Here is a 15,413-nt window from a genome sequence, read left to right on the forward strand (position 1 = left end):
TCATCAGTCAGCAGATCTTGTTAGTACTTTATTAATTGCACAGATGGGAAGAGCAGCCCCCATCCAAGTCAAACAATTGTTGAAGTTTTATATGATACAAAAGTCCCTTAAATACAAAATATCTGGCTCTAAGTGAGCATCACCTGGTGCTAAGCTCTGCCACCAGTTATATATTAATATTCCACCTGTACAAGTATTTATAGATAGAAAAAAAGAAACACTTTAAAAAAATATCAGGAGAAAATTCACTCCCCCAACTGTTAGTTATATTTATATATATATATATATGTATATATAAAACACACACATATATATATATATATATATATATATAAACACAGACTAGAAGCTGATTTGTGCTTTTTTCACCAAAAGACAGACAGGACATGTTAGGGCCAAACTGACACTGGGGGTCCCCAGCGCGTGGGTCGCGTTGCCTTCCAGTTGGAACAATGTCTGGGAATTTGAGTCCCTTCCTGAATGGAGAAACCAGGTCGTCTCCCATGTGCTGACAGCTTCAGTGGACAGTTTCTGCATGGAGGGAAGGGAGGGATGGGAAGGGGAATGGACATCTTTGTGGAAGGGAGAGGGCATGGGCTGTGCCCCTGTGGCTGCCCGCAGAGGTGATTCCCGGACAACTTCATCTCCCACCACTCCTGGCAGCCAGGAGGGGACAGAGCTGGAGCCAGCAGCTGGCACAGGGGTGACCCAGCCTGGGCAACCACGCTCTGCTGCAGTGTCCTCATGGTGCCTCCAGCCCCGGGCACTGCCATGGAGCAGCTAGTGCTGCTCTGCCCTTCTCCCCTCTCAGGGTGTTCCCCTGAACCCTGATGGCAGCAAAGAAAGGGGAGCTGCTGTTCCAAGGGGTCCCTCCCTCCCTTTGTCCTGCCTTCCAGGCATTACCCTTTCCCCTTGTAGCCCACTCAGGGACAGCTGCTCTGGGGCTCCAGACGTGTCCTGCCCCACCCAAACAACGAGTTGGCTGGTTAAGAGGGATGGGCTTGGCTTGGAACATTGTTCATCCAGCGCCACTGAAACCAAGTGCACAAGAGGGCTTTTAGCCAAGGAAGAGCGAGGCCCAGGAGTACAGGGCTGCTTCATCCATGAATTCAGCACCAAAGCTGCAACAGGTTCCCTCTGCCCCTCAACAGGGGCTGTCACTCGAGCTGTACCTATGTATCTGTGGGGAGCCTCCCTCCTCCCAGAACAGCAGCCTCTTCCACTACCAAACCGTGACTCCCTGGCTGTCCCTGCCGGGTGACACCACAGACACACTCCACCCCTCGCTGCCCCCCCTGCACTTCCCGACACAGCTCTGCGACCTGCGGACACGGCCCGTCCTCTCTGCTCGATCCTACTGTGTCCTCCCCCCTCGCTCCACACTCCTTCACACCACCATTGCTCCCAGCCAGCGTTGGGGGACCCAGTTCCTGCTGCAGGCTGCCCTCCTGGGGTCACCCCACAGCCCCTCTTCCTCTTCCCCCACCCCTCCTGTGGGACAGGGGCTCCGTGGCTTTTCCTCTGTGGACCCTCTGCCCTGCAGCGCTTCAGGGCTGATGGGACAGGGACTGCCCAGCCTGGGGTGAAAGGACATTCATAAATATGTGCCTCTGCCTCCCCCTCCACGGGCACTGCCCACGCCGTGCTCCCTGCTGAGAGCCCCAGTCCAGATCCATGGCAAGTCCATGTTAGGCAGGACAGAGCATCTTCCTGGTGCCTCAGATCTTCGTCTCAGGGCCACTGGGACTCAGGGCTGGGAAAGAGTCACGGATCCTCGCCAGCTCCATGGCACAGAGGTGGCCAAAGACTCTGTTGTACCACTCGGGAGACCGGCCCCTGAAAAAGGGAAGAGGTAGGAGAGGGATGAGCAAGCAGGAGGGATGCTGGCACCTGCCATGGAGCAGCACAGTGCCCCTTGCTGGGGATGGGCACTCGGCACAGCTCCCACACGGAGGGATGGACGAGGAGGTGATGAATGAGCACCACGTGCCAGGACAGGGACCTGCTTCCCCCATCCCCATCTCAGACGTGTGAGGAAATCTGTGACCCAACCAGGCTGCCCCTTCCACCAGCCCACCCTCTCACCCCTGAACCCCAGCATGGCTCAGCAGCGCCAAGGCCGTGCTCCAGACCCACAGGGAACCCCAGGTGCTCTGCAGGAGCTGCCACCTCAGAGCCACGGGAGGAACTGCCAGTACTGACTGAGCTGGTGGCTCCTTGTCCAGTCCCCACCCGGCAGGCAAACCCTGTCCCCAGCCCAGCGCCCTCCCCTCGGGGCAGGCAGGACCGTGGGGCAGGAGCCAGGCCAGGCCCATGGAGGGGTGGGCAGCTCTGGTGCCCCACCAGGACCTGGTGTGGTGTCCCCGCCCCGGTGGCACCGAGGGCCCCGTTACCTGAGGTCAGCCCTGCAGATGTGGGTCACTCGGGAGCGGCCCATGGCACTGGGCTCGATGAGGTACTGGGACTTCATCACGACAGCCTTGACGCCTCCCTCCACCGGCACCTTGTCGTGCTCCACCGAGAGGGACATGAGCAGGCAGGCTCCCCGCGGCAGGTCCGTGCGCCAGCGCCTGGGGACGGGCAGGGGTCACTCTGTGCCCACACGCGGGGCCCACAGTAGGACCGGAGGGGTGGGGGAGCCCCCCACGGGGGGTAGGAGATGGGGCTGGAGCAGGTGGGATCCACCAGACCAAGAGCAGACCCTGCCGGGGTCCCTGCTCGCCCTCACCGGAGCACCATGCAGTCCCTGCGCGGGTGGGGGGCCATGCTGTCCGTCACGTAGTGATACACCTCCATGTCCTGGTCCAGGGCCTCCACCACCTTGCTCTGCAGCAGGTCCTCGTCCCACAGGTGACGCTCCCGCAGCACCCGGTGCAGCACCGTGGCAGGAGGGGCCTCGACCTCCGTGGAGACCTTCCACAGGCGCAGAGGGTTCCCATCCCCGACCTGAGGGGACAACGTGAGGGGCTGATGGGGATGGGATGGCATGGGATCTGCTTTGGCTGCTGGAGGAGCACTGGATGGCAGCAGCCAGCTTCTCTGCTAATGTGGTGGGCTCTCTGCCAGGACTGCTGGGCCCAGAGCAGCCTCCATCCCTCAGTCCCCTCTCTGGCCAGGGAAAGGGTTGCTGATCCCACCTTGCACAAGAGAACAAGCACCAAGGGGTTGCCAGCAGGCCCGTAGGTGCCTAGAGATCCCCATGGTCACCCCATACACGTTTTCCCCATGTCCCCAAGTCCCTCCACACTGTGGCATTTACCTTTTTGCAGGACAGCTCTGTGTTCAGGGGCCCTGGGCTGCTCAGCCACCCCTTGAATTTCTCTGATGACTCTTTGAGCAGGTTCTGGACACTCTGCTCGAAGTAGGAGTGCAGATCCTTGCTCTCCCCCTGGCATACCAAGTCAGTCAGGGGGTGTGGATAAGCATCTGCAGCCATATAGGAGCTGCTCAGCTGCAGCAGGATGTCGTGGGAGACCTGCAAACCAAGAACACACAACTTCAGCGAGCCAAATGAATCCTGCAGGGACTTTGAGTGTCCTGAGCAGCTAAAGAACCACAACTCATCTCACCAAGGAGCGGGGAGGATGGACACAGCCCCCCTGGACATACAGCCTGCACCACCAGGAGATGAAACTGGGCTCTGCCCCTGGGGTGACTGGTCAGTGGCAGCTGCCCCACTTAGGGATGGGTGCCCTCATGTCACCCCAGGACTGCACCCACCAGTGAGGTCACACCTCCCACGGGCAGTGCTGGGCTGGACACCACTGCCACCCACCTGGAAGAGCTTCTTGCAGTCGGTGATCATGTGGGAGAGCCCCTGCGTCGCAGCCATGTTCTCGTTAAGGTCCTTCTGGTCCGGCTTCCCCACGGTGCCCCTCTTGTGTATGGCCCTGTGGGGGGCAGGGGGTGCAGTGGGCACTGCACGCCCCTAGCCCCCCATGGCTCTGATTTATGTCACACTGGGGACTCCCAGTCTGCAGGGCAGAGCGATGGGCTGTGCCAAGAGCATCTGTGTCCCACCATCACCCCATCCCGCTGGCCTCCTCCTGCAACAGGCAGGGAAGGGTGATGGGGAGGTGCCCTTACCTGGGCGAGGTGCTCTCCTTCTTGGACACGTTGAGGTGGAAGATGGAGGGGGCCAGGCACACGGCCAGGTTCCCGGCAGTCATCTGGTTCTCCTCGGCCGAGGCGATGTCGCTCAGGAAGTAGAGCAGAGTCTGCAGCACCTCGCGGTTCTCGTCGGGCATGAGGATGATGGCAGCCTGCACCGCCTGCAGCCGCTGCTCCTTGGACACGACTGCGGGCGGGGGCAGCGCTGGCATTAGCGGGGCCGTGCCTGCAGCCCCCACCCACCCCCAATGCCTCCACCCACGGGAGCAGAAGGACCCCTCTCCCCAGCCCTTACACTGGTAGATCTGCAGGAAGGTGTCCGTCAGCTTGCTGGTGAAGATGGGCTCGGGCAGGTCGCGGAAGTACTGCTTCAGCAGGTCGGCCACGTCGTACGCAGACTGCCCCGCGTAGCTGACGTTGTCGGGGCTGCTCTCGTTCATGTGCCGGAGCGCCTGGATCCGGGACTTCACCCCTGACTTACGGAAAATGCCAACCTGAGGGAGCAGAGTGGGGGTGAGTGGGCACTGGCCTGGGTGAGCGCCCATGGGACAGGCAAAGACCCCGTCCCCCAAAAAGCTCCTCCCCCTGACCCAGAGGAGACACTGAGTGAGGGATGGTCAAGGGGACACCAGTGGTGTGGGGTTCCCACAAACAATCCCACCGTCCCACTTCACCACACACCACAGGAGGTGAACGAAGGCACCCCCAAAGCTATTTTTTTTTGTCCCCAAATCCCAGCACCCTGCGCAGCGGTCGCAGCATCACCTGGTCCAGGCACTGGCTGCGCAGGTAGCGCATGGCCTGCTGGATGCTCTGGGGCAGGGGCTGCCCCGTGCGCTGCACGTTGACAATGGGTGGCACCCCAAAAACCGTCTTGTCCCTGTAGTCGGGGACTTTACTCCTCTTCATGAACTTGGGGACAGTCCTGCAGAGTAGAACAGAGAGAAATCAGTGCAACAATCAGTGCCCTCAACAACCTCTCGCAGGGGGAGCAGGACCCTGGGAACTCACAAACACACACACACAGGCACAGACACACACAGGCACAGACACACACAGGCACAGACACACACAGGCACACACACACAGGCACACACACACAGGCACACTTCTGCCGTGTTTGGAATTCCAGCAGGAATTGCAGCATCTTTTATTAAGCCAAAATGCTTTGATACTTGCCTATGATACTGTCCCACTGTCTCATGCTGCTGCAGCATTTTTAATACCCCACGAACATCTGCAGCCCCCATGGTTGCAGATGATGCCAGGAGCCCCCTGGATGCAGACGCCAGAAGCCTGGGGGTCAGCCCCAGCTCACACTTGACAGAGCAAAGCCATCCCTTGTTTTGGCTCTTCCCCCTCCCTCTCCACCATCTCCACCCCCTGAAACTGCCCTGGGCTGGAGGCAATGCCCGCCACAGCACAAGCTGCAGCTTGTGGGCACCATCCTGATCGCCTCCCTGCCAGCTCACCACGTCCAGGCTTGCTTGTGGGGCACCGAGTACTTCTCCATGATGGCAGTGAGCCGGAGCAGGGAGCACTTCTGGAGCAGGTTGAGCTGGGCCGAGGACTGGCGGTTGATCTCCAGTGAGGCCGAGTTCATGCTGGGCCGGTGCGAGTTCTGGAAGCTGTGCCAACGCAGTTTTCTGGATGGAAGAAGCGGGTGTGAGAGCTGGCGAGCCCAGGGAAGAGCCTGTCCCCACCCAGGGCACCCCTGGCTGTGGGGAAGGTGCGGGCACAGCGGTGGGTGCAAGCACATCACTCTCCAGCACCGCTAAGCAAGGGCGAGAAAAGCCACAGAACTCAGCAATGGCCAGAGTCTCCAAGGGAAAGCACGCGGGGGCACTGGCAGAGGGGAGGGATGTGCCTCCTGCCCTTACGCCTGGTTTTAGTTAATGAGAAACCTTTCAATGACGGGTCTGTGTGGACGGAGGGCTGGCAGCGGTGGCAGTGGTGTCCTGCGGCCGCCAGAGCGCACCCGCGCCCCGCTCCCTGCCCGGGCTGCTCCAGCTGCACTTCCCTCCCTCCGCCAGCTCCTGCCTCCCGGCGAGGGGCGATCAGCCAGCCCCCCGAGGACGGGATCGGGGTGCTGCTCCTCCGAGCCATGGGCTGTGCGCCCCTCCCCGCTGCCCCATCCCTGGAAGTGTTCAAGGCCAGGTGGGACGGGGTTTGGAGAAACCCTGTCTAGAGGAAGGTGTCCCTGCCCGTAGCAAGGGGGTGGAAAGAGATGGTCTCTGTCCCTTCCCACCCAAACCATCCCAGGATTCTGTGATACCTGCAGGGCCTCGTTAGCGATGCTCCCACCCCCGAATCCCGGCGCTCCCGCGTCTCAATCTCTTCAGCCTCGTTGAGGGAGTTCCCCGTGCTGTCAAAGTCACTGGCGGAGGTGCCTACGTCAGACATGGATCGCTCTTCGAAGTGCAAGTTGGAGGGTTCCCCTCCCGAATCCAACTCCTCCTCATCCTCCTCTTCCTCGCCTCCTTCCTCTCCACCCAGGCCAGGGGCGATGGCTTTACACCAGAGCTCCACCTTCTGCTGCAGCCCCCACATGTGCTGCAGAATGTCGTCGAGGTTCTCATAGGTGACCTCCCCGTCCTTGCAGAAATCCTCGCTGCTGCCGAAGTCCGGCACGTTGTCGTAGATGCTGACCCTGCTGCCCAGGGAGCTGCAGGAGCCGCGGCGCCGGCGGGCAAAGCCGTGGGGGGAGGACGAGCCCTCCGTGCTGCTGCTGCTGCCGCCCCTGCCACCCTCCCCGAGCCCTGCGGCCACGCTCCCCGGGTCCCAGCGGGTCAGGGAACTGCCGCCCAGGGGACACAAGCTCTCGATGGAGAGGGATTTGGGGAAGGTGCCAGGCTTGTGGTCACAAGGGATGTAGACCAGGCAGTCCCCACGGCGAGCCCGCCGGCGCTGGCACGCAGAGGCGGCAGCCCAGGTGCTGCTGGCCGTGGCAGCCGTGTCAAAGTCCTCCAGGGAGACTCCGCTGCAGTTGGGGTCAGAGCCCTCCGTGGTGCCCCCGGCGCCGAGTGGGCGGTTAGTCCTGTACGATAGTGAGAAGAAGTGTTTTTTGCCATGGAAAGAGGCAGGTATCCCTCTTTTAGAGGAGTTGGTCCTGGTGGCTGCGAGGTCTCCATTACTCTTCAGGGGGCCCCATCCCGGTGGGAGAGTTTTGCTGCTGTGCAGGGCCACCCTCCTGTCTGGGCTGGCTTTCTCCTTGTCCTTCCTCCGCAGGGACTCGATCCGCTTCAGGAAGCTGCGAGACCGTCGTTTCTTTGGCTTCTCCTTGGAGCCCTCTCTGCGGCTCGGGGGCTGCTCCAGTGAGGAATGCTCGCTCCGGCTGCAGCTGGTGGCGCTGGCAGCGGGACGGAGCGGTGATGGGGGTTCGGATGGCACGGCCGCAGTGCCCAGCGTGCCACGCGTGCCACCCACGCTGCCCACGCTGCCCGTGCTGTGCAGGGACGCGGCCTCCGGGTTGGTGCTGAGGTCCGTGAGGATGCTCTCGCGGCTGGACACCGGCCTCATGGTGCAGCTCAGGGCCTCGGAGCTCTGGGAGAGGACATCGGCCGACCCTACCCGGGACCACCTCTTGCTGTCCCTCTGGAAAGCCCACCGGTTGCTGATGGCACACAGATCTTCCTCCTCAGAGTCTTCATTCTGTGAGTGGTTGAGAACAGGGGATGATCAAGTTGAGAACAGGGGTTGGAGCCATGGAAGGTCAGCGTGTCCCCCCTGCCCAGGGGACAAGCACCCCAGAGAGGGACACAGCCACCAGATGGTCCCCAGTGGGGAGGAGAGAAGTGTGTTCACCCCCTTAAACCATCCCTAGTCCCATTTGGCAGCAGAGGGCTCCAGGAACCACTCTGTACCCAGGATCATCATGGGGCACCCCAGGACACTGTCCCACCGCTGAGCACGTGATCCTCCCCACACCCCAGTCCCCTCACTTGCCCTGAGTGCCCAGGACCTACCTGTTTACGCTGAAAGTGAACATCCAGCTTCATGGAGGCACAAGTGTTCAGGGTCATCAGCCTCCTGCGAGAAACAGAGAGACTTTACCCTGGTCCCAGCCCCACTCCTGGCCCCGCTGCTGTCACAGGGCTGGGTTTGGCTTCTTTTCATTTTCCTGCCTGTGTCTGTCACCTGTCAACTGCAGCTGTGGCTCCAGGGGCCAGGGGGACACCCAGCTACTGAGGGGATGATGCCAGCAGATGGTAGCCCAAGCCAGGCCACATACATGCCAGCAGCTGGGGCCACTGGTCCTATGAGTGAGGACAGATGACCTGCTCCAAGTTATTAGAGCAAAACCAGCTCAAAAGCTGCTGTGGCTGGGCAAGGGAATGACTAAAGGACCCAAAAAAGGCCCAAAAGCTCAGACAGGGCGGGACAGGCAGAGACCTCCCGTCACCTCTCACCCTGCTGCACCAGGAAGCAGTGTGGGAATCCCCTCCTGCCCAGCACAGCTGCCTCTCTGTCCTGTCGGGAAAACAAGCAACAGACCCTGTTCCCGCCCCTTGTCTGTTCTGGGTGAGAGGGACGGCGCAGAGTCAGTGCAAGGGCACGGCTGTGATGATGTGTCCCAAGAGCCAAGGCAAGGCTGAGTCACCCCCAGAACCGGTGACACACAGCCCATCCGGACAGAGGGACTATCCAGTCAGTCCCTCCCTTTGAGTGTCAGCTTCTGCGCTGGCAGAGTCCCCCCAGCACACACTGCTCCCTGCACAGCACACCGGCGGCAGCTCCCTCAGCTCTTCCCAGCCCTGCTGATCCAGCAGCACTGTGTCCTGGTGGAAAACACACGGCCAGGCTGTGCTGCCTGGCACCAGGACAACCAGCATCACACAGAGTATTGTCACACGGAGCCAGAGAACACTTGGAAAGGCAGAAGCCCCGGCTCAGAGCAGCTGACAGTGCGGTGTGCCGGGGAGGGAGAGTCCCATCGGCACAGACCCACCCGCGCCCAGCAAACCCCCGTGTGAGCCACCAGCTCCCGCCTCCCGCCCCACCAGGAGCCCCTGCAGTTCCTCATGACAAGGCAAGACCTGGCTTCCACACCAGGCTTTAGTCCTGGCTTTAGCTCTCCAAGATATTACACAGCATCCTCACAATATCACCCTGGCAGTGCTGGGCAATGGTTGGATTTAATGATCTTAGAGGTCTTTTACAACCTAAATGATTCTGTGAGTCTCTGGTGAAGGTGCCCTGGGCAGACATGGCTCCCTGCCCTGGGGACCACTGCCAAAGGATGCCACCTGGAGTGGTGGGAGGGGGCAGGGGAGCAGGACAGCAGGGACAACACATCTCTGCTCAGTTTGACAGCTCAGCTCTGACCAACCCAATTCTAGCCGAGCTTTACAGTCTAGTTACCCAAGCTTGAAATTAAAGCACAGCCCAACAGCCCCACAAAGAGAAGAATTATTCCTGGGCAATGTTTCTGTTCTCTAGCAGCTCTGGATGTTCATAAAAAAGCTATTGTTTCCCTGGAACCACACAACACCAGCAGTGCTGCCCAATCCAACTGACACATCCAGAGTCCTCACTGCGGAGGGAGCAACAGCAGCAGAGCAGGCTCTGAGCCCGGCTGAGGTACGAGGTGGGCACCCGGCAGCACCCACCACCCCATCAGCCCAGGACAGCTGTGCCCTTGCCTGGAGCACATCCCCATGCTGGTTCCATGGCCTGCACTGTGCAGGGATGTGAGGGAGTATTACCTGCACAGGGATTTGAGGGAATCCTGGTCCAGGAAGCTGTGGTCCTTCTTCACAGCGCCGATGTCAAGAGGGAATAAGGAGTCTGGGGAGGAAAGCGAGAGACACATCAGCAGCCGCTCCCAAGCCAGCTGCTCCATCAGGCAGCAGGAGGCATGGGAGGAGGGAAAGGCTGCGAGGAGCAAGAGGAGAGACTTGAGTGGCTGGAGACCACCCAGAGGTGGTGCATGCCCAGGGTCCTTGGGCACAGCTCCCAGGTGCATTAGGTGAGGGTGACGAGGTGCCCGATGGCATCCATCCAGTTCCCTGCTCTGCTGGGATCACGCATGTGGGATCTGGACCCTCAACCCCAAGGGTCTCAAACCAGCTGTTCATTAAGCCATGGAGTGCAATCACCAAGGGAAGGGAAACAGAGGGAAACACTTGGAGGATGTGGGAAGTTCTGTGGAGAGAGGCTGGAAAGGGGTGGGTTCATTCCCGGACTCCAGCAGCAGCACCGCTCCTCAGTGCCCAGCTGTGAGCACGGCCCGGGGCCAGGACCTGGCGCTGGGGGTCTCCCAGCAGGAACCCAGCCCGTCCTTGCACGTGGGGCAGCTCCCCAAAATAGACAGCAGCAGCAAACAGGCAGCCTGTAAAGCCATCCCCGGGGGCTGCTGCTGCGGGGCCGGTGGAAGTGCCCGGCCGAACAATGGCCACGGCCCCCGGATCCCGCCGGATCCCGCTTCCCGCTATTGTCCGGCCAGCAGGGTCGGCTGCAGCACCGCTCCACATCGACCCCCCGGCCAGGACCAGGGGCCCGCTGTGGCTTCCAAGTAAACACAGCTGAGCCTAAGGCAAGACCCACTGGCCCAGCCACCCTGTGACCCACCCTGGGCACCTGGCACAGCACCGGGAGCGGGAGCGCTGGGGGTCTGCCCCTACCCCTCACCTGGGGAGCCCTGGGGACCGGATCTGCACCGGGCTGGGCTCACCAAGCACTCAGAGAGGGCAAGCCGGAGCAGGGCAGGGGCCGCAGGATGGTCAGCAGGGAGGGAGGGAAGGAGGAAAGGAGGGAGAACGTGTTTGCTCTCCACGTTACCTATACTGGCTGCCCCTGCACTCCCACCCACGGCAAACACTCACTGAACCTCTCCCGAGCTGATGGCTCTCCAAAGCCTGGTTGCCCTTGGCTGGAGCAGCCACCCTGGGACTCCTTGTAGCCCTGCCTGAAGGGGAAAAGTTCAGGAATGCAGGAAAGTCAATTGTGGCTGGCTCTCCAGGCCACAGCCAAGGGCACGGCCAAGTTTTACACACGATCATATAATCAGTGAACAATCCTCTCCATCCCCTCCTCTTCCTGGAGCTGTGGGCGCTCTCCCTGCAGCTCTCCTCGGAATGTGGATGAGATATGGGCTCTGAGTCCAGGTACAGAGCAGGGGTCAGTGGGAGGAGGCAGCTCTCACCTTCGTACAGCTGGGCATACTGGGGGAATCCTGCTGCCCGCAGCCAGTCACAGGCTCTCTTGGCTTCAACTTCTGGAAGAAAGCAAAGAACCGGCTTGAGCACCCGGTGGCAGCAGCAACGCTCCCTGGATCACTGCCCACTCCCCCAGGCACCTGGCACCAAGCCCCTGTTCCACGTGCACAGAGCAGAGGAGATGCCCAGGTGTGGAACCGGGAGCCAGGGGTCCCACGGGCAGCAATGCCAGGCACAGAGAGGGGTCTCAGGCAGACACAGCTCAGCTGCACCTCTCCAACAGCACCAGGCAAAGATCAGGAAGTGACAGGAATGATGGGGCCACGAGACACAATTTTAACCTTCCAGTGAAATGTTTTGTATCTGAACCCACCAACCAAATACAGTTCTTGGCCAGGCAGGAGAGGAAGATCTTTATTTGTGATAATGAGTTCAGAGCTCATCAAAGCTCAGGGCTGGTCACTTCTGCAAACATCCTCCAGAAAATCCTGCCAAAGGAGGCCTTCCTCCCCACCTCCTCCTCACCTCCTGGCCCTCCCTGCCTCTTGTTTCAAGCTGGTGTTTGTCCCAATGGGCAGCAAACCCCTGATGGGGTTCTACCCCCCTCACCCAGCCAGTTCCCACCCCTCACACAGGCATCAGCCATCACCTGGATGAACTCATCCAGCAAGCAGCACTGTTTCCTGGGAAATTCCTCAAATTTAGAGAACTTGAGGGAAAACAGCTCAAAACTCCTGCAGCCATAGCAAGTCATTGCTAGATGTTGGCACCGCTGGTCCAATGGCATTTTACTGCTGAGGGTGACAATGTTTGACCTCAAGGGTAGAAAATGCCTTGGCATTTTCGAGGTCTGTCCCATCTCTCCCAGAGGCACCACCAGGCACAGAGTGGGCTGAGGCAGACCCACTCAGCACTGGAATACCCTGATTCCATCCACCCACTGCCTCAACCCAGAGCTCTGGCTCCATTTTACATTCCCCAGTCCAAATCTACAGTAGGGGAAAAAAAAGCTCTAAACAAGCAGGACAGGACCAAGCCAAAACCCTGGACCCAAATACTTGGGAAGTTTTGGGAAGAACTTTTGGAACGAGCATCTGCATCTGGGTCCAAACCACGCAGCTGTCCCTGGCCGTGGTGCAAGCCCAGCCAAAACCCGGGGCTGACCCCTCCTGCCCCGACAGGGCTCAGCCCCAGCAATTCCAGTGGAGAACTCAGCCCTGGCGCTGTCCTGGGGCAGCTGCTCCATGTGGAGCACTGTATCCCTCCCAAAGACCTGACACTCCCTAGGGAGGGCACCCTGTGGTTGTTGCCATCCAGCAGGAGGGCACCAAGGCTGGTGGTCCTTGTGAATCTCTTTGGCCGTGCCAGCTCTGGAAGCAGATCCCTCCCATACCCGTGGGGCGGGCAGGACTCAGGGACAGGCATTTCCCACAGCCCCGCCCATGGACCTGCCAGCCTTTGTTCCTTCTCATCTCTGCTCCCCCTTTGCTCCCAGTGGATGTTCCATGGGGCCACCCCAGCCAGTGGCTGCAGCTCTGGGTACCCCCAGCCACGAGCAGAAACATCAACCTCCCGCCTGCCCCACGGATCCTGCCCCAGGGATGGGTCTGGCATCTCCCATGGAGAGGCCGGCGGAGGGAAGGGCAGCAGGAGCAGAGCCCAGCCGAGCTTACCCGAGCCCACGGTGGGGCTGAGCTGGTAGAAGAGCATGGCTGGGCACCGACGGGGACATGCCGAGCCCCGGGACACCCCGCGTGGCCGCGGCGGCGGGGCCGGGAGCAGCCGGGACAGGATGTTCCGCGTGGGACTGGCTCGGCCGCCCATCGCTCCGCTGGAAACGCGGAGTCAGAGCACGACATTTCCTTCCCCTCTGCTGCCTCCCCCGCGCGGGGCTGGCGGGGGGCCAGGGCCCCGCACATCCCCTCTCCTCCCCCTCTTTGGGAGCCCGGTCCCGGGCTCTGCCTGCTCAGGTCCTGCATCCCCCCCAGAGCCCCTCGAACAGCGAGCATCCCCCCATGGGCAGGGTGCTCTGCTCAGCCCAGGCTGAGCCCTCCCCACGTCGAAGCGCTGGCACAGAAAAGCTTTCCAAGTGTCCCGTCCCAGAGGGAGCCAGCAGCCAGCTTCCTCCTCCTCCCGCCCTTCCCACGGACGTGCTTTCCCAGGGAGGCGCAGGAAAGGTCGGGCAGGCAAACGCTCCTGCCGGGGGGGCACAGCCGGACACCGGGCACAGGGTTACCCATTGCAGCCGTGTTCCCAGCCCTCCCTGCCACCTCCTGGCAGCCTCACTGCCAGGGCAGGGGGATGGGACCCGAGCCCAGAACTCATCCCTGGCTGCAGCCTCCCATGGGAATCCAGCCTGACCCCAGGGAATGGTGCCTGGAGACTCCCACTGCTTCAGCCTGAGCCCCGGCAGCAGCGACAGAAACGGGTTTCCAATGGGGACATGGGGATTCTCTGATCTCTAATACAGGCTCATCGAACACTACACCCACCCTCAGCAGGGCACAAAGAGGGTCTCCTCGCCTCCTCTGATCAGCAAACAATTTCCAGGAGCTTGTAGCAGCTCAGTATCTTTGAGATCTGCAGTTTAAATGGGCCGGAAATGATCCCATTCAAGTTGCATCGCGGGAGGAGCAGGGACAGGCACTGGCAGACAGGCAGGGAAACAAGCCCAGCAGAGCCCACACATCTATGAGAAAGAAGGGGATAAATCCCACCAGGTTCCTGACTGCAGGCAGGGAAGATAAACCAGTGATCCCAATATGCCTCAGGCTCCCGAGGAGGCTCTCCATGGGAGATGAGCCCTTGGGAAACACCTGGACAACCCCATGGGGTGAACCAGCACCAATGCTGGAGAAGGCTCCCAATGGTGCACAACCCCCATGAGCCACCAGAGAACACCCCCAGGCAAAGGCTCTGCCCTTCTCTGGCACCTGCTGAGGCTGGATGGCATTTCCCAAGAAAAGGCACCCACAGCTGCTCTCCCCTCCCCTGCACCCAGCAAGGGGCACAGGCTGTGGCCCAGGGGCCACCGTGGTCCATCAGAAATGCCCCGAGTGGGTCCAGCTCCCCCAGCCCGGGGTCACTCACCTGGTCCCCCCAAGGCAGGGAACCCAGACCCCCCAGCACTCCCCAGCACCCCCCAGCACACCCGGGCGAGGGGCAGAAAGCAAAAACAAAAGGAAGAGAAGAGGCTCCCATTGTGCCAGAAGAAAGGGATAAAAACCAACACGGAAGTGGAAACAAAGGACAAAATTCCCCAATCCCCTTCCCGCAGTCACTGCACCACGGCATTTCCCTGGACATAACCCACTGATGGCTGCAACAGGAATGGTTCTGGCTGTGGGGTGCCTGGAGTCTGACATCTCTGCCCTGAGCGCTTTTGGAGTTCCATCCACCCCGCCCTGGCCTGGAACAGGCGTGGACACGGAAAAGCCCGGGATCATAAAACTCTAAAACCAGCAACCTGGAACACCGGAGTCAGTCGAATTACAGGCAGGAAAGCCACTTCCCAGAACCCTGGCTCTGCACTTTCCCTTTAACAATCAAAACTAAGAAGGGAGAAATCCCAGCCCAGGCTCCCAGCTTCCCACAGCAAGGCTCCAAATCCCCACAAAACATCCCACACAGCCAATTAGTGTGTGAGGAGAAAACCCTGCCACGAAATCGCCCGCACGTTACCTCATGGAAAGCTGGAAACAGCTGCCCAGCACTGCGGGGGAAGCTCCAACTCCAGCACCAGTGGGGGAAAATTGCTGCTTTTTCTTTCTTTTTGGTGAGATTTCTTTCCATCCCACCTGAAAATAAATCTCTGCATACAACAGGGATTTCCCTTCCCAGCTAGAAGCAGAAGTTCTTGCCTGCCTTTTACAGGAACGACAGAAACTCCCAAGGCCTCTCCCAAACCAGGGGGATGTGCCTTCACTGCTTGAAAATGTGAGGAGCTGAAGCAGGTTTCCCATGAAAAAGGTGTATGTATCCTACTGCTGCTGAAGGTATTGGGGCCAGCATGGCCAGGGAAAGAGGGACTGACTCTGCCTGCAGCCCCCAGTGCTGTGCCTGCAGAAATCGGGGCTGCCGCCCTGAGGGGCATCACTCAAACACAGCCAAGGGCCAAACCCGGACCCTCCGTGCCCACTGGAGACA

The 15,413-nt window shown here is 60.3% G+C and overlaps 1 protein-coding gene across 6 annotated transcripts in view; it reads right to left on the reverse strand.

Annotated features, from left to right (window-relative positions):
• The window catches only part of STARD8 (StAR related lipid transfer domain containing 8), a 45,510-nt gene continuing 30,097 nt past the window's right edge, over window positions 1–15,413 (reverse strand). For 4 of the 6 annotated variants that reach the window (XM_032702091.1, XM_032702090.1, XM_032702094.1 and 1 more), the window contains 13 exons: window positions 11,255–11,326; window positions 9,816–9,897; window positions 8,076–8,139; window positions 6,386–7,761; window positions 5,583–5,756; window positions 4,876–5,035; window positions 4,406–4,604; window positions 4,087–4,297; window positions 3,776–3,890; window positions 3,260–3,475; window positions 2,729–2,946; window positions 2,394–2,570; window positions 1–1,836 (listed from right to left, as the gene is read on the reverse strand). In XM_032702091.1, coding sequence (XP_032557982.1) covers window positions 1,719–1,836; window positions 2,394–2,570; window positions 2,729–2,946; window positions 3,260–3,475; window positions 3,776–3,890; window positions 4,087–4,297; window positions 4,406–4,604; window positions 4,876–5,035; window positions 5,583–5,756; window positions 6,386–7,761; window positions 8,076–8,139; window positions 9,816–9,897; window positions 11,255–11,326 — 3,182 coding nt within the window. In that variant the 3' untranslated portion in view covers window positions 1–1,718. Of the gene's footprint in view, window positions 1,837–2,393; window positions 2,571–2,728; window positions 2,947–3,259; window positions 3,476–3,775; window positions 3,891–4,086; window positions 4,298–4,405; window positions 4,605–4,875; window positions 5,036–5,582; window positions 5,757–6,385; window positions 7,762–8,075; window positions 8,140–8,247; window positions 8,460–9,815; window positions 9,898–11,254; window positions 11,327–12,940; window positions 13,013–15,413 lie in introns of those variants that run through there. The other 2 variants (XM_032702089.1, XM_032702095.1) reach the window with 2 other exon arrangements.

This window comes from Chiroxiphia lanceolata, chromosome 14, assembly GCF_009829145.1.
Source record: "Chiroxiphia lanceolata isolate bChiLan1 chromosome 14, bChiLan1.pri, whole genome shotgun sequence".
Taxonomy (NCBI): domain Eukaryota; kingdom Metazoa; phylum Chordata; class Aves; order Passeriformes; family Pipridae; genus Chiroxiphia; species Chiroxiphia lanceolata.